Genomic DNA, 18,726 nt, shown 5'->3' with positions numbered 1-18,726 from the left:
TAATATTGGTATCGACAAAATATCGGCGAGGGTCCAAAAAACATCTTATCGGCAATATCGGCGAAAATATTGACAAAATATCGACAAGCATAAAAAATAAATTTTTCAATTTTTAAACATAGCCGATATTTTCTCGGCGATATAGCGTTTTGCCAAAAATATCGCGATATTTTCGAATATTGCCGATATATTGCCGATATTATCAACAGTGTATTCTTGGAGAAGATCTCTGTGTAGAAATTCCCACTGTAGATCAACAGATTATGCAATATACTAAAACACAATACAAGATCTACTTCTACAACACTTTATGGAAGCTTAATCGAATTGAGCAAGATCAAGAGAACACATATAACTGAGAATGAGAAATGAATCACACATAACACAGAAGAAATAACCCGAGGAAAGCGTCAACCTAAAACCCCAACTCTGTATTATCATACAAGTGGAAAATAGTCACAAAATTACACAAAGCTCTAGCTTGGAAGCCAATCAGCGCTCAGTATAATCCCTCTGTTGCTCATAGACAGTCAAAGGCCTCTCACAAACCTTCTCCTCTGCCCTGCAAGCCTCCTATTTCCTTGCGCAGTTTTTCTTGGGGTCCAGTGCTTCCACACATGTGAATTCCCACCTCACACTGCTCACTTGGACCTATAGTAACTGCGCAATCCTGAAGGAGATAAATCCTTCTGCATAGATGAGTTTCCTTTATAGGAACAATCCATCCAATTGATAGTACATTGTCCCTCCTCTGATCTCAACTAGGTCTTTCTCTGAACTAACATGCATGAGTTATTTATGAGAAAATATTCAGTTATCTGAAGTGCAGCAATTACATGCGTGCAAGCATTAACTAACTGAACTCACAATTAATTCAACAAACTGTTTGAATTAATCTAACTGGACTTGACTCAGTTAACTGAGCCAACTAATTACAACTCAATATTACAACTTATCCTTATCTCTTTAATTGATGGATAAATTCCTCAATTAATGGAGAAACTGTTGCATGTCCCCACATAGACCTCATGTTTGATTTTCCTTAACTAATTAACTCAAGATGAATTTATTAATTATTTTACAAACAACTGCTAAGATCAAATTCGAATTTTACTTCTCTATTTTAGTTCAGGGACTAACTAAAATAAGAATCTATCCTGAACTACTAAAAATAGCAATGCTATTTTTAGCACTTCCATTTTTCATTCCTTGTTGCTCAGTCCAGCATTGGTACCTAAACTGTTATTTATAGCAGTGCTAGTTTTAGCACTTCTATTTTTAGCATTTCTTGTTGCCATTTTCAACACTCCCTCTCAACAAGAAAGGCATTCAACTCAAACCCGATCCTGAACCTTTGGAATGTTCTGCATGCAACACTTCTTCCAAGTGTTGTTGCTTCAGCAACTCTAGAAACAAAAAAAATCCCGACTGACCTCTCTGTTGGGCTAGAAACATACTCTGATGCTAAAGCTCCCTCTGCTGCTGAGAAGTGCTCCCTCACTGACCTCTGAGGTGCTGCAACATCTCCATGCATCTCGCACTGTTGCACACCCCTCTGTGCCATCCTGCACTGGTGCAACACTCCTATGCCTCTCGCATTGCTGCAGCCTGCTAGCTCTACACCTTGGGACTCCTGCACTGTAGCTCTCTTTGCTGCTCCATCCGCATTTGTCTCTACCCACTCAGCCAGTCTTGCTACTCCTCATTGGGGCTCCCGTAGCAAAGTCGAATCAGAGAGGTTGGGTACCTCAAGGATCCTACCCCTATTCCAGCCTTCTTGGGATGATCACTCCACATCGCCCCACCTCCCTCCTGGAGGTATGGCTACATGTGATCCCTCTACCCACTTGGCTCGAAATTTCCCCCTACTGGAGGTCTCTGCATGAGTGGATGCCTCTACTCGATCTCCTCTCTACTTCTCTAGTTGTGGCTGCTTCAGAACCTCCTGAAGCTGCTTCATCAACTGTGGCTCCTCCACAATTGTCTGAGACTTCTTCTGGCGCTGCATGTTGAGAGGTAGTGTACTCTCTCTCTCAACCACCAAGTCTCCAATAGTTGCCTTGCACCTCAAGGCTTTGCATGCATCTTGAACCTCAAGAGCATGCAAGTTCTTGACTCATGAACCGATCTGCTTTACCTGTCTCGTGATGATGTGTCTAAGGAAAATTTTTCCCTTACTAAAGACTACATCATAGCCTCTGTCTTCCAGCATCGCGATCGATACCAAGTTTTTCTTCAGTCCTGGTACATACTTGACATCTGTCAAGGTAATGCGAGCTCCATGCTCCCTCTGAAAAACAACGGTGCCTACACCTGAGACACTATAGTTTTCATCATTACCCATCGCTATGAGTATCTAGGGATCCTTCTCCTCCAAGGTACTGAACAAACTCTTGTTGCCAGTCATGTGGAAAGAAGCTCCACTATCAAGAAACCAACCACATCCCACCATGGATGAAACCATGCATCCGAAAAGCGTGAAATCCAACTCGAACTGTGAGGCAAGTGCCTCACCTTCTGATCCTTCCAAGGATCCCTTCTTGGATTTCTTCTGTGGACAATTCGTAGCATAATGGCCCACTTCATGACAATGAAAGCATCACACTTTCAATTTGTCAATCTTCTTCCCACCATGGGAAGAACTGGATTTGGGATGGGATGCCTTCCCTTTCCCTTTCCTCACCTTACTCGCTAAGGCTAGATTTTCCTCATCATCTTGCTTCGATGAGGATCCATCTCTGGTGCTTCTTCTTATTTCCTCCTGCATCAGATCCGACCAAAGTCGTTCCCAATCTGGTAGTTTTTCTCTTCCATTAATCGAGTCTTGGTAGCTATGCCAGCTCTTAGGAAGACCGAGGAGTGCAAGACTCACCATGTCATCATTAGCGGTCGTGATCCCTACACTTCCAAGCTCATCCCTGCAGGTGGTGAGCTTGTTCAGATATGTAGAGATCGTGTCGCCCTTTTCACACTTGATCTTACGAAGCTTGTCTTTCAGCGCCAGCTTCCTCTGATCGTTGTTGTTCTGATATAGATCTTTCAATGTTTTCCACATCGAAAACGGTGTCTCCTTCCCATGGAGGCTCGAGACAATGTGGTCTCGAACTCCCTCCAAGAGGATTCTCCTTGCTCTAGCCACACATTTCTTCCATTCTGCCAGTTGAGTAGCATTAGTCGGCTTGGGGACTTCTTGATCAATGAAGTCCTTTAGATTGTTATCCTCTAATATTGCCTCCATGTGATCCTTCTAGGCTATATAATTCGAGCTGCCATCAAGGGCATACTCGAGTCTTAAACCGCTGAATGCCATTGGTGAAATTGAGATGTGATAAGAACTCGATTTCTATATTTAGGAACCACAACCTTCGAACTCCTCCTTGTATACTATTCTTCGCCTTGATCACCTTTGCTCTGATACCATGTAGAAATTCCCACTGTAGATCAACAGATTATGCAATATACTAAAACACAATACAAGATCTACTTCTACAACACTTTGCAGAAGCTTAATCGAATTGAGCAAGATCAAGAGAACACATATAGTTGAGAATGAGAAATCAATCACACATAACACAGAAGAAATAACCCGGGGAAAACCTCACCCTAAAACCCCAACTCTATATTATCATACAAGTGGAAAATAGTCACAGAATTACACAAAGCCTTAGCTTGGAAGCCAATCAACTCTCAGTATAATCCCTCTGCTGCTCATAGATAGTCAAAGGCCTCTCACAAACCTTCTCCTCTGCCCTCCAAGCCTCCTATTTCATTGCGCAGTTTTTCTTGGGGTCCAGTTCTTCCACACATGTGAATTCCCACCTCACACTGCTCACTTGGCCCAGTAGTAACTGCGCAATCTTGAAGGAGATATATCCTTTTGTATAGATGAGTTTCATTTATAGGAAAAATCCATCCAACTGATAGTACATTGTCCCTCCTCTGATCTCAACTGGGTCTTTCTCTGAACTGACATGCATGAGTTATTTATGAGAGAATATTCAGTTATTTGAATTGCAACAATTACATGCATGCAAGCATTAACTAATTGAACTCACAATTAATTCAACAAACTATTTGAATTAATCTAACTGAACTTGACTCAGTTCACTGAGCCAACTAATTACAACTCAATATTACAATTCATCCTTATCTCTTTAACTAATCGATAAATTCCTCAATTAATGGAGAAACTGTTGCATGTCCCCACATAGACTTCATGTTTGATTTTCCTTAACTAATTAACTCAAGATGAATTAATTAATTATTTTACAAACAGTTGCTAAGATCAAATTCGAATTTTACTTCTTTAGTTTAGTTCAGGGACTAACTAAAATAGGAATCTATCCCGAACTGCTAAAAATAGCAATGCTATTTTTAGCACTTCCATTTTTCGTTCCTTGTTGCTCAGTCTAGCACTGGTACCTGAACTGCTATTTATATTAGTGCTATTTTTAGCACTTCTATTTTTAGCATTTCTTGTTGCCATTTTCAACACTCTGCTCTTATTTTGACAAGTCAAAATGTTGACTTCTAATGTATATGTACTATCTCTCTCTCTCTCTCTGCTGAACTATTAAAGAACATAAGAAGAATTGATCAAGGGTTCCCCCACCTTGGGGTTTGTCCTTGGCTGGCGCCACATCTTGTGCCCTCTTGTCTTGGCTTGTCTTTTGCGATTTATGTTTATGTTCTATCTGCATTTTACTATCATGCTAAATGTGATTGCTAATTTGGAATTGATATTGAGCTAATATGGAAAAATGAAGTGAATTTGCTCTCAGCATAGAACATACCTAAAATTAACATGGTATCAAAGCTAAGGTGAAGACAAAGCCCAAGCACGACTGAGAGCAATCACCGAAGACAGTTAAAAAGGACAAAAGGCTCAATGGGTTCGTCTTCCCTCTTCAAATTCACCAAGGGTGAAGTCGAAGCAAAGAAGATTATCAAGGTGGCACAGCGAAAGCATTTGGTGGCCTACCTAAAGGTCACGTCAATGGGAATTCTGGATCTAAGGATGGAAGGAAAGGCAAATGCCTTGCTTGCAATGAGTTTGGCCATTATGCAAAGGAGTATTCAAATAGAAGGGACACATCACTTGATGATGAGAACAATCATTCCAGGGGCATCTTCAGTGATCGAAGGAACAAAGGGTACAATGGCAAAGGAAAAAGGAATGCAGGTCATCAAGGAAATGGCTGACTCTTCAAAGAAAGCAAGGAACTCCAGGTATGAAGAATCAAATGTTGTTTTTGATAAGCTAAAGGAGTATTATCTTATATTGGCCCTCTCCACTACTTCTCTTCTAGACTCTTTGGGAATCTGGCTTATTGATAGTAGTGCTTCAAGGCACTCCATCAGATACAAGGAAGCTCTCTCTAATTTGATAGAGAAGGAGACAATCGTGGAGATTATTCTTGGAGTCGATGCCACCTATCCCAGAAAGGGTGTAGGGAATGCTACCCTTCAATTGAATGAGAGTAGCATGATTCATTTACAAGAAGTTCTTTATGTACCTGATCTCAAGAAGAACTTGGTGTCCATTTCGGCAATGGAAGTCAAAGGTTTCAAGGTGGCATTCATCGATGGAAAGGTACATGTTTGAAAAAGGAATTTTCAAGATGCTTTTACTCTTGGGTTCAGGGTTGGCAATTTGTATCAAGTTGCAAGAAGTCCATTGGGGACCATGTCGTGTGACACATCTCTTCAATGGCACCGGAGGTTTTCCCATCTTCATTGTAAGGCCCTACCCGATGTGAGTTGGATGGTGACAGGGATGCCTGAATTCAAAGAAGAGCATGAAGGTACATGTCTGAGATGTACCGAAGGAAAACTTACAAGGGGACCATTCCCCTCATGTAGCAAGTCCACAGATTTGGAACAAGGGCTTTGAGGTTCATGATTGGGAATCTCATGTATGTAGGTGGAAGGAAAGATCTCTATGGCTTGAAGCGAGCACCCCAAACTTAGTATGAGAGGATTGACAACTATCTGATGAAGCTGAGATTCACTTGGAGTGAAGTCGATCCAAACCATTGCTTGAAGGTTGTGGATGATAGACCTCTCGTACTGGCACCTTATGAGGACAAACTCTTTCTAACAGGTGTAGACCTTCTCATTTGCAAAAGTAAGAGGGAGTTGGATTCTGGATTTGGAATGGTGAACTGCAAGCCCGTGACTACCTCGATGAAGCCTAACTTTAAGAAGTTATGTGGTAGTGATGCTATACCTGATTTGGGTAATGCCTCTGAGTTTCATAAACTCATTCTAGCATTGATGTTCTTGGAGAACTCCCATCTAGATATATGTTTTGTAGTTAGCATGTTGAGCTCATATATGGTTGAGGCTTACTGGATTGATGCCAAGAATCATTTGAGATATCTTCAGGGCACAATCTCTCATGGATTGAGATACATTGCTAGAAATGTGAAGCTGCATATTCTAATGCTGATTAGGCAGGCATTGTGGAGGATCGCACAAGCACTTCTGGTTGTTGGTTCTCTTTGGGTTCTGTGTTGATATCCTAGATGAGTAGGAAGAAAAAGTTGGTTGCTTTGAGCACCACTAAGACTGGATACATAGCTACGAGTATGACCTTGTGTGAAGTTGCCTAGTTGAGGAAGCTCTTCAGTGAGCTGTTTGGACACATGCTGGATACCACCGTGATCTTCTTTGACAACCAAAGGGGGGTTTGATTGTTGAGGAATCTTGTGTTCTATGATCGCTCCACGCATATAGACATCTGGTACCACTTTATCTGGGATATGATACATCGAGGACCAAGAAGGCTCCATCGCATTGGGACTGATGTGTAGGTCGCCGATATTCTGTTGAAGCCCCTGGGAAAGGTCAAATTCTTGACTTTCCGAGAACGACTAGGAGTCGTGGAGAGACTCTCTCCTAAGGGTCCTGTATGATATGGACATTGAGCTTTGGGAGCTCTGGGGGGCTTGGGGGTACATCTTGGAGTGATGAGCAACCATAGGGTGAGTGGTTCAGCCTTCCCCTAGTGGTCTGCTATGTAGGCAGGATGAGTGGTTCATCCTTCTCCTGCTGAGACACAGTCATAGGGTGAGTGGTTCAGCCTTCCCCTAGTGATTTGTTGTGTACAAGGTGAGTGGTTCAGCCTTCCCCTAGGATACCCCTAGCGACATGTAGGCAGGATGAGTGGTTCATCCTTCTCTTGCTGAGACATCCTACCCATGTAGTCTGGGACTCATGGGAAGTACCTCTCATCTGGCCAATGAGTAGGGAAATGAGGATAGGGACCATAGTAGTATCGATGGACACATCGTGTTACTATTGTACTTCCTATGCTAGGATGAGATTGATCTGGGACCAATTGGAACTGACTTCGGGTCAGCAAGAGTGATATAACTCACTCTCTTTCGGAACTGATTTCGGATCAGTAAGAGTGGTATATACACTCTCTTTATTTGGAACTGATTTCGGATCATTAAGAGTGGTATGACACACTCTCTTTATTGGAACTAACTTTAGGTCAGTAAGAGTGGTATGGGACACTCTCTTTTATATGGGACTGACTTCAGGTCAGTAGAGAATGATATGATACATTCTCGATCACTTCTTTTTCTTCATAGTTCAGCAGAGTAGAGCAGTGCAGGGCACTGATGGCAGAGATAGTACAATCTGGTAGATGGATTAGCAGATGGAGTTCTCCCTAGTTGAGAGGGAGTGTTAAAATTGGCAACTAGGGCCAAACTCCATGTGGGTCTACTTATTCACGGCAACTGATATTTTTCTTGGATTCCTCTCGTCGAGAGGTCTAGGATTGATCTAAAGATCATCCGATTCTGACATGTATTCATGGAGATATGAATTTATTTGTTATGGGACAATTCGTCAAGGTCGGCAAGCAACCAATTTGTCCCCACTTGTCCTCAACGTTTTAGTATAAAAAGAGGTGGCTTGCAAGTCAGTTGGAACACACCTCTTGTGGTCTCTTCCTCTCCACTTGTCTTTGGGTTTTGGTGGGAGGAGAGATCTTAAGATGATATGCTGCTCTAAGTGGAGAAACTTAATGTTGTCATGGAGAAGCTCTAACACAGTCAGGGAAGAAGGTTATATCACATTAGGGAAGTGAGTCCTAAGTGAAGACTTCTAGACGCTGAGATAGGAGGATCATGTTATGCCCTAGCCGCAGAGAATAGAGGGACTGATGTAGCCCCATAGATGCTAATTGAATGACTACATAAAGGAGGTCTAATAAGCTATGGAAGACTCTAATCAATACGTTGTTCTAAAGAAGATTCCTATGTAAAAGGGGGCTTCTATATGCATCAAAAGAAGACCTGTTTGTGCAGCTAGGAGAATGAGGTATACGCTGGGAAGAGGAGGCCTATTTCTGCAGACAAAAGAACCCTAACCGCAGCGAGAAGGAGATTGATCAGCGTGTCCATTTAAGGGTTGTTTCAGGAGTCCAATTAGAGGGTTGAACTACTAGTTGATAGGCCAAGGATAGGAGGCTTGAGTGAACACTTGCTGGAGGGATATCAGTGACTCTACTAGGCTGTCATGAGCATGTTCTAAGGATTGTTGTATGCCACTTGGATTCTGAATAGTAAAGGCAACAACCTTTCCTTGGAGATCAATTGCAATCAAATTTGGGCAAACTTTGGGACTGTTAGGAGACTGCACTTTGGACCTGTTGAAGGAGTCTGCAACTATAGCCTAGCTGCTCTGCTAGGCTGTAAGCCATGGCAAGCAGCTAAGGCTGGTGAGTGTAAATGGTTGCATCATATTGGATGCAGTGATGGGTGTAGCATGGAGCAGCACAGTGATGATGATGATTGTAGCATAGTGTAATGAAGTGTAGCATGACAGTGGTGCAGCACATTGATGATAATGAAGTGCAGTATGACAGTGGTGCAACACAGTGATGATAATGAAGTGTAGCATGATAGTGGTTCAACACAGTGATGATGATGAGTGCAACATGACAGTGGTGTAGCACAGTAGAGTGCAGCATCGTGATGATGGGTGCAACATGGTGCAACTCAGTGATGATTAGTGCAGCATGATGAGATGCAGCATAGTGATGGGTGCAACATGGTACAACTCAGTGATCATTAGTGCAGCATGATGAGATGCAACATAGTAATGAGGTGCAACTCAGTGATGGGTGCAACATGATGATGAGGTGCAACTCAGTGATGGGTACAGGATGGTGATGGAATCACCTGAGTTTAGATATGCTCCCTCATGTGTCATATTCTTGGAGAAGATCTCTACTTTTATTTTGACAAGTCAAAATGTTGACTTCTAATGTATATGTACTATCTGTCTCTCTCTTTGCTGAACTATTAAAGAACATAAGAAAAATTGATCAAGGGTTTCCCCACATTGGGGTTTGTCCCTCGTTGGCGCCACATCTTGTGTCCTCTTGTCTTGGCTTGTCTTCTGCGATTTATGTTTATGTTCTATCTACATTTTACTATCATGCTAAATGTGATTGCTAATCTGGAATAGATATTGAGCTAATATGGAAAATTGAAGTAAATTTGCTCTCAACATAGAACATACCTAAAATTAACAGACTTAGGAGTAAAAAAAGAAATTGCAGCTCTAATGGATTGTGGAGACCACAAGAAAGAGAAATTCGACCCAAGGAGAAAACTCACACTCTTGGAGGTTAGAGAAAAGAGAAGGAAATGCAAATTAGGAGAGAGAGAGAGAGTGTGGGGACCACAAGGAGAGAAGAGGTCAACAAATTATAAATAGAGCTTGGGGGCCTCACTTTTGGGAATCTTTTGTCATTTTACAATTCAACTCTAGTTCTCTTGACTTGCTTAGCCAAGACAACCCATGTTGTTCAACACAAGGGATTTCCGAGAGGGAATTCCACCCTCATTTCCGAGAACTTAGAGTGTCTCCCTAGTGAGGCAATTTGGGGATCTCAATTCAGAGCTTTCATTGGACATCATTGCAGGAGTTTACTCAGCAGTGCACATTTCTTGGGTGCAAAGGTATTTTTGTGGAGCACATTGTGGGAGCAAGCATGGGTTAGACGCTTCGAGTTTTCGCAGGAAATTATCTTATGGTTAGACTAGAGTTTGGACTGTGATTTGTCGGGCTTGATTGGAGGCTATCACTTGAGCCAATTTTTCCATCTTTTGACAGAGACGCAGAAGCTAATTCGTTTTGCTTGGGGGAGGAGATTCCGGGGGAATTTCCATTCGAGAATTTACAGGAAATTTCCTTGAGGGGGTAAGAAATTTTGGAGTGATTTTTAGGGCTGGAGGCACTTGCTTCAATGTGGGACGAATTTTCCTTCCTAGGGCCTGCGCAATCATTTTCTGTTCTGCTTGTAGCAGCAAAATCAATTAGATCTAGTGGGATTTGAAGGCTAGATTCTCACTTCTCTTCTGGGAGAAATATTGCAGGAATTTCCAGCTCAGTGGAGCAGTTTTGGAGCAGGGATTTAGTAGAGATTTCTGAACTGGTTGTTGGGCCAGCAGTTGAAGGGGAACACACCAACTTTGGATAATTTCGGGTCGGTGGATTTAGGACAAACCCTTTCTGGGTTTTTGTGGGTTTGTTGAGAGGAGCTTGGGGTCAATTTCGCAGAATTTTTGGCCAAAATCATTGTTCCAGTCAGTAGCCAGTAGCAAAAATCACTAGAGGAGGGCGCAGTTCACTTCAGGACCATTTCCACCACTTGGGTCCATGAAATATTTTTGGGTTTGGTTGGAGTTGGTGTGGAGAGCCTACATTTAATTTTGCAGAAATTTTGGGGTAGATTTGAGGGCCAAAATCTCAATCCACCTACAACAGTAGTGGCAGTAAATTTCTAAGCTAGCGCAAAACATGGTGGGGAGGTCATTGGGCATTTGGGCAGCTTGATCATCACCTCGGTTTGGCTTTGCTTGCTATAGCAAGCCCAGGTTCCTCTTTCATACTCATTTGTACTCCATTTTGCTCTAAAATAAATAAAATGGCTTAGAGTTTTGGTGCATTTCCTCTTGTGTTTGATTTCCTGTGTATGTGTTGAATTTCATCGTTGTTTTTATAGTTCATGTTTTTGTTATTAACTTAATATTTCCGTTGGGAATATTACATAGGATGCCTACCTTGTCAAAGTCTTTGCTCTATCAGATCTGATTCTACTCAATCACTACTCAGCATCTTTCTCTGTAATACAAGCTTCTGACAAAGATTATCAACACCAAGATTCAATCAAACATATTTTCCACATTGGCAACAGTCGCAGCAACAATGGTTTTCTTAGCTTACTCATCCCTTTGCTCAACACACTATTACCATCAGCGCTATACAAGGCATTAGCTCATGGCAATGACAATACTAGGCTCAGCAATAATTACCATAGCCAACACTCTTACTCAACATATTTTGACTCATCAAAGGTTCACACATGAAAGCCCTACTATCATACACAACTGGTGGATTAATACATCAGGGCCAATGTGCTTTGTCTCCTTAACACATCAACCACACCAACCTCTAAACAACAAACCCTATCTCACATGTGCCTTTGTCAAAACGTAGCAGCTTTATGCCGCTAACCATGGCAGTTTGTGCGCAGCATATAGACCATGCGAGTATGAATTCTTGGCTTTGCTCAATAGTATCAAGCCTTACCACCAAACATACTAGGACCCATATGACCATGCTGTGCATTCAAGGAATGTCACTGTGTAAAGGTTACATCAAAACTAGTGCAATATCATAACCCCTATGGTGGCACCACACATCTACTACTGTCATAAACTTAAGATCTACAGTAGGTATTTTCTCAAGTCTATTGTAGCAACATCATTCCACATATCAACGCCTGCAATTTTGTAGCAAATTTCATGACAATACAGATGGAAGTAACGCATATACATGGCGGCAACTGTAACGAATAAAATATATATAAATAATATAAATATAAATAATAAAGATAAATTGTAATAATGATTAGTTAACTAGTAATTAGGTTGAAAAGGCATGTCTAAATGAGACATGACTCTTCATGAAGAGACACTTGCCTGATATTTAAGCAAGCCTCCCGTTCTCATTTGTAATCATTATCATTATTATTCTTATTCACATATTTAATATATAATATTTGTATCCTCATGGATATATTTATATTCCAAGTCTTTTGGAGTAATTAATTTGTAGAAGGAACTTTGTTCGCTTCATTTGGTATCAGAGCAATTCGGTCATCTAGGTTGCTTAATCGGTGCACAGAGCTCGTTCTCCAATCAAAGTCTTTGGCTATCGACTCTTCGTCAAATTTATTGCTGTTGCAGTTCAAACGTTTTGCTAAATATTTGGGAGTTCTCCTTTTCTCCGTTTTCCTAGGCCTTTGGCCATAAAAAAAAATTAACCAATAAAAAAATATAAGTAAATGAATTAAAAAAGAAAGAAGAAAAAAAAAGTAAAAGAAAAAACAAAACGGATACAAAATCTCATACCAAGTATATTTAAAACTTTTTACATGGAGAAGCCCGTGGATTTAAAAACAACCCATGGTAATTGCCATGGTATTTTAAAAAGTTAAAAAAAAAAAACAAAAAACAAAAGGAATACGTTTTACTTTTTACGTTGAGAACATTTTAATGGAGGTTTTAAAAACAGCCCAGGGTATTTTAACATCGTGACCGTGTGATATGAAAAGACATGACCTTTATATTTATTAAGTGGGGTGACATTAAAAATTTATCAAGGAAGTAATTAAGTATATAAAAAAAAGGACCAATTTATTATTAAAAAAAAAGAAGTGAAACTATTATTATTATAAGATAATAAAGTTACTGTGAAAAGGGGACTTAATATAAAGAAATACATAAATATATAGAGGGCAACAATATAAAGGAGTATTTTTTAATAAAAGGGTATTCAAGTTTTAACAATCCACATTAAAGGAGAATATTTGAAAAATATACATAGAAGAAATAAGTGATATTTTATAATAAAAATAGCTCTAGTTGACATATTGTTTATGTAAAAACATAAAGGCAAAAATGGAGACTAGTAATGAAAGGTTACCTGAAACCCATAGTACATGTGTCTGCACACTATTTAAAATCAAAGGATCAGTCGCAGGAAGAGACATCATAATCTCTATTAGTCCTACCGAAAGAAGTAATTATGTTAGTCCTAAATGTGCTAATCAATTGGTGATTCCTGAATCAAATATAGTTGAAACAAATATTTTTGGCAAACAATATGATATAAGCAATCTACACCTAAATATTGGAAATTATACTTTTACCTCACAATTCACTGTGCAAACCTTATCTTTTAACGATAGTGACATTGTTTTGGGATCACCATGGATGAAAACTCTAGGTTCCTTTATTCTAAATACTAAGAAAAAGTTTCTAACATTTTCTTACAAGAAGAAGAAAATAACACTCCAAGATGTTACACTGAAACCTAATGCAGTAACGCTAGAAGATATATCGGATATTTCAAAAGTAATTTCTCAAGAAGGTAAAAAAGTATTACAAAATATGCAAAAATGAAATTGACAAAATCACTATTGAAAAAAATGAAGAAGTTTCTCGACTTAAAAACCATAGTGAAAAATTATTGATGCAAATTAGGAAACTTAAGAAGGATAAGAAGTCATTAGAAAACAAGGTACAACAATTTATCAAGAAAGATATATCAAATGTAGGAATTCAAGTTGATGACAAAATAAAAAATACCAATTTAGTGAATATGACAACTCAAGAAGACAAGTCAATTGAAGAAACGACACACGTAGATGTTTCAGTTCAGACAATGAACATCCCAAGTGAATGTTCCATAACCATCTCAACAACATCTTTTCCAGAAGAAAATATAAAAATTGGCACATGCCCAGTAAGGAGAAAGCAAATAAAAAAGGTTCCATATCAGCGTCCGAATCATGAGAACAGACGAATCAATCATGCTACATATTTGAACCAGTCAGAACCGAAACAACAAACTGATGTTCCGGATAATAGTGATGTAATCTCAATCCAATCTTATGCTAACAAGTCATTACAAAATTCCAGTGATCAGAGTACTATATAGAATATTAATCTGGGATGGTCTGATCCCTTCTCAGTGCGACAATTTTGTTTGTCACTAAGAAGATCATATCAACTTGTATCAACGAGGATGACTATTCCAAGAGGGAAAGACTTTTGAAGCCGAAAAAGAGATCAAGCCTTTTTTCATCAACAAGCTTTGAGGACAAAACTCTTTGAGGAAGGAGGCAATGTAACGAATAAAATATATATAAATAATATAAATATAAATAATAAAGATAAATTGTAATAATGATTAGTTAACTAGTAATTAGGTTGAAGAGGCATGTTTAAATGAGACATGACTCTTCATGAAGAGACACTTGCCTGATATATAAGCAAGCCTCTCGTTCTCATTTGTAAATCATTATCATTGTCATTCGTATTCACATATTTAATATATAATATTTGTATCCTCATGGATATATTTATATTCCAAGTCTTTTGGAGTAATTAATTTGTAGAAGGAACTTTGTTCGCTTCAGCGACCCCAGCAAGCATACTTGGAAATACAAGGATTGTACAATCTTTACATCAGCCAGCATACTAGCAATTCTGACCTCATCAACTCAGCTTTTTAATTCTACTGTCATCAACAAATCTCAGTCTTCTAGTACAAACTTACAAACCCTCTGCCAAGAACTTGATTACTGCATGCTTTTACTGGCATCTTAACTTACAGTCATATTCTTAGCAGTATAACATAAGCCTACAACAGTAAAAACGTGATTTGCATGACCAAGGTACCAATGAAATTTCTGCCACAGTTGTTAGCACAAGATCCAATCTCTGCAGTGAACTGCCTCTGCTATAATTTCAATCATACCTTTAGTTGTCACTTTGAGATGTCTGTCCTTAGTTCTGTCCACAAAGCAGACTAGCAATGTCTTCCAGGTCAATCTTATACCAAGACTGTAAACCGTGAAGAGCAGGTTATAAGCCTTATCCTGGCAAATTTTGATCACCATGATGAGCACGTGCTTCTGTCAGCGTTCATCATTTTGATGGGAACAGTTACATCAACTACACATACTACAGTCTTAAGAAAACCTCCTGAAATTTAGGAAATTATAAGAAAGAGTAATTTAGTAACGACTCTCTTAAGAGAACCTCCCGAAATTTAGGAAATTATAAGAAACAGTAATGTTATGAAATGTTTGGTGTGAATATAAAGGTACTTGGCATAACCATGCACTTAATTGTAATGTTTTTAGTTAAGGGTGGACATCATTTTCTCGCTGACCTGCCAGGGTTTGAGCCTGGGTTTTTTGCATGGTGATGCATCATCTCAATCACTGAAGCACAGCCTCACAGACTAACCATGCACCTATTGGATTAAACTGTACATAATTCATAGATCATGTGAAGTGATCCTTAGTTTGTAGGTTGCATCTATCACTTTCAGTTATTTGTGGGAGATGGTTATACTTTAAAAACTGAGAGATTGGGTTGTTCATATGATTGTCTCATGAAAATTCTTGGTGTTTCATTCTGATTGTGACACAGTTACGAGGTTGTTACGCAATGGGATGCTTCAAGATTCACAATTAGTCGAGTTGCATTGCCTGTTCTAATGAACCGATGTGATTTTATACTACGCCAATTTCTAACAGATGAAAATGACTCTGGTATGTTGTAGACTTTATGATGACGGTTATTTTCGTTATATTTTCATCTATGTTTTATGCTTTTTGAGTTCTTTCTTACCGGCAATGCCTAATGGGTTGTTATGCAATTTTTTAGCAGGTGAAACCCCCTTACCGTCAGTAAGAGTACAAGAGTTAATTTATGTACTCCAGGAGTTAGCAAGGCTTGTGTTGCATCCAAGCACAGCATCAATCGTTGAGTTACCAATAGTGGTAAAAGGTGTGGGAGATAAAAGCAGCTATGTGGAGCATACTCATTTGCTTGTACTTTTTCCATCTCTTTGTGAACTTGTTATTTGCAGGTGAGTCTCGTTTCCCTTAACCTTATTGCTGTTTATTCAATATTGGCAACTGCTTCAGGTTTTTAACGACACCAGATTATTTGACTCTCTATCTTTGCATCATCGCACAGGGAAGCAAGGGTGCGTGAGCTTGTTCAAGTATTGTTGCGATTAGTAAGCACTGAACTGGGCCTTGGTAAATGCCGTTCTTGATAGTTGCTCTCCATGCTACCAGCTTACCTTATTAACAGTGCTAATTCTTGCCAGAAACAAGTGCTACTGTTAGGTCTCTAGTTATTGTTCCCAACATTACATAAACTGCGGAGTAAAGAGAGTTGTTCTGTGTTCAGTGTTAAGTTCATAGAACTATATATCTATATTTGTCTATTGAGTTTTAGGAGTGAAATTCACTCTCATACTGGAAAACCTTGGAAGACCTTCCTCGAGGTTGTTTGTATCATAAGGATTTGTACAGAATTTGAAACAGTGTATGAGGCAAGAGTCCATATTGACTCGAGGAAAATCAGTAGGCATTATGATCATGTGACGTCCTCATATATGTACCCGTTTCCATGTATTTGGGTGGGTGCCACAGATAAATGCTACTTTGCTTGAATAATTAAAACCGATCTATAGATTAGGTCGGGTTATCAAATGTAAACCATCAAAAATTACTGTAAGTGATGCTACGTTAATCTTCTGGTGTCTTCTTCAGTTTTCCCAAGTTATTTGACAGATATTCAATTTGTCATTGATTGGGTTGCTCTTCCAATTCCTTTTGGATAAATCTAGTCTTACAAACTATTCAAGATGGGGTCTTGACTGGAATCCAGGAGTAAATTCTTCTTTCTTTGACATTTTCTTCAGTGATAAAAACAATCTTAGATATGAGGGAATAAATATTAAGACCAAACATTTGACAATCTACAAGTTAAATACATTAGAAGTTTTACTGAACTGTGATCAATGTGAATAGCTCTTTCAGAAGTCTTGTCTATTCATAATTTGGACATATAAATTCTTTGTAAAGGTTTCTTGTTGATTCATCTTATGCATAACAAACTTTGGTGCCCTTAAATATAAGAAAGAAAGAAAGAAATTATTTTAACGTCCATGAGGCTAAAGATAGCCTATGGGACAGATTGTTTCTTCATCTGCTTGATGTATTCGGCCCTTTTTCTGTGAATCTTCACAATAAATGCTCCCAGCTTCTCGACAAACTCCTCTCTAAATAGATTATCCCAAGAGCTAGCTGCCAGCATATCTGCATAACTTTCCTGTTGTCTTTGAAAGCCTCACATTCTAAAATGAAATGCTTTTCTGTTTCCACTTTTCCGGAAGAACAAAAATGCATAGTCCTTCCTCCCACACTTCTTTTGGCCTTTTCCACCGCCCTGTTTCGCAATGGAGTTGATGAGAAATAGTCTTTAACTGAGCAATAAGAATTTTGGCTCTCCAAGAGATATTGGCCTCTATGTATGCTTTTGGTTGATGACTATGAATGGGATTAAACACTTCAATATAGTATTTTTTCTTTCTTCCTAGTTCCTTATCCCAAGTACGCTTATGGAACTTATCCATAACAAAAGCTTTTATCTCTTTGCTATTTATGGGCCACATGTTCAAGACACTACCCCATTTTTTTTTTCCTGTTGCACAATCTGTCATTAAAGACAACCTTAGGCCATCTACCCTCTTCCATTTTCCCAAAATTTTTAAATACCTTATGGCTTGCACCATAACAATGGCTTCAATAGGAGCAGCCCTTGTTTCACTTAACAAGATACCATAAGGAACTACACTTTTAATCTTGAGTTTGTTTGTAATCAAACGCTTATGAATTTTCTCAATTTGTCTCCACTACATGTCGGATGTACTGTTGGCCCATAGTTCACAACCATAGAGAATCATCAGAATCACTAGAAGCCCAAAAAGAGTTTGAGTGGTTTTTCAGCCCCATAACTCTACCTTTCTACATCTATTTTGAAAAGCATAAAATGTTTTCCAATCCCCCAAAGTTCTTTTCTTTGTACAACCATCCCAGCTTACATTTTTTTTGAATTCAATTCCGAGGTACTGGTAATCCCCAACTTCTTTTAGAATGTTGCCTTCAAAGTAGAACTTATGCTGGTTATGTTTTTTTATTCTTAGAGAAAACCACTACTTTCATTTCATTGATATTGACTTGCATCCCCACACTTATACAAAAATGCTTAAGGGATAGTAAGTGTTCCTGCAAACCAAGAGTCAATTTAGCAATTAGAATAAGGTCATCTGCATACAAAAGAAGCCTTATAGCAAACTTGCCCAAATAGATACCATCACCCCCTTGTGAATTTAACCACTCCTCAAGCTTGTCGATATATAAACCAAAAAGGGTAGGAGACAGTGGGCAACCTTGCTTGACCCCGATATCGCTTCTAAAACTTTCATAAATGCCTGCTGAAGTTCTAATTTTGACTTTCACCTCTTCATACAGCATATGCACAACTGCTCTCAAATGTTTAGGAACCCCAAGTTCCTCCATTCTGTGCCAAAGCTTATCTCTAGGAACCATGTCAAACACATTTTTGAAATCAACAAAGCAACAAAAGACTTCTTCATTTTTCTCCCAAACATTTTCAATGATGTGCCTTAAAGTTATACAATGATCAATTGTGGAATGTTTAGGTCTGAAACTTGCTTGCCCTTTAGCACTCTTATCTCTTTCTTTTGCCCACATGCTACTTTTATTTTCTAGCATGCTTCCAAATAGCTTTGCAAACAAAG

At 39.1% G+C, this 18,726-nt stretch overlaps 1 protein-coding gene across 1 annotated transcript in view; it reads left to right on the top strand.

Annotated features, from left to right (window-relative positions):
- The window catches only part of LOC149205702 (uncharacterized), a 35,789-nt gene extending 19,398 nt beyond the window's left edge, over positions 1-16,391 (top strand). The window contains exons 3-5 of the mRNA XM_089395140.1: positions 15,537-15,658; positions 15,777-15,978; positions 16,089-16,391. Coding sequence (XP_089251266.1) covers positions 15,537-15,658; positions 15,777-15,978; positions 16,089-16,170 — 406 coding nt within the window. The 3' untranslated portion in view covers positions 16,171-16,391. The remainder of the gene's footprint in view (positions 1-15,536; positions 15,659-15,776; positions 15,979-16,088) is intronic.
- Positions 16,392-18,726: the final 2,335 nt, after the last annotated feature.

This window comes from Pinus tabuliformis, chromosome 1_2 (genome assembly GCF_031772625.1).
Source record: "Pinus tabuliformis cultivar Carrire ecotype Pingquan chromosome 1_2, CPIR1, whole genome shotgun sequence".
Taxonomy (NCBI): Eukaryota; Viridiplantae; Streptophyta; class Pinopsida; order Pinales; family Pinaceae; genus Pinus; species Pinus tabuliformis.
The sequence above is the reverse complement of the archived record's forward strand: the minus strand, read 5'-3'. Positions and strand labels throughout refer to the sequence as shown.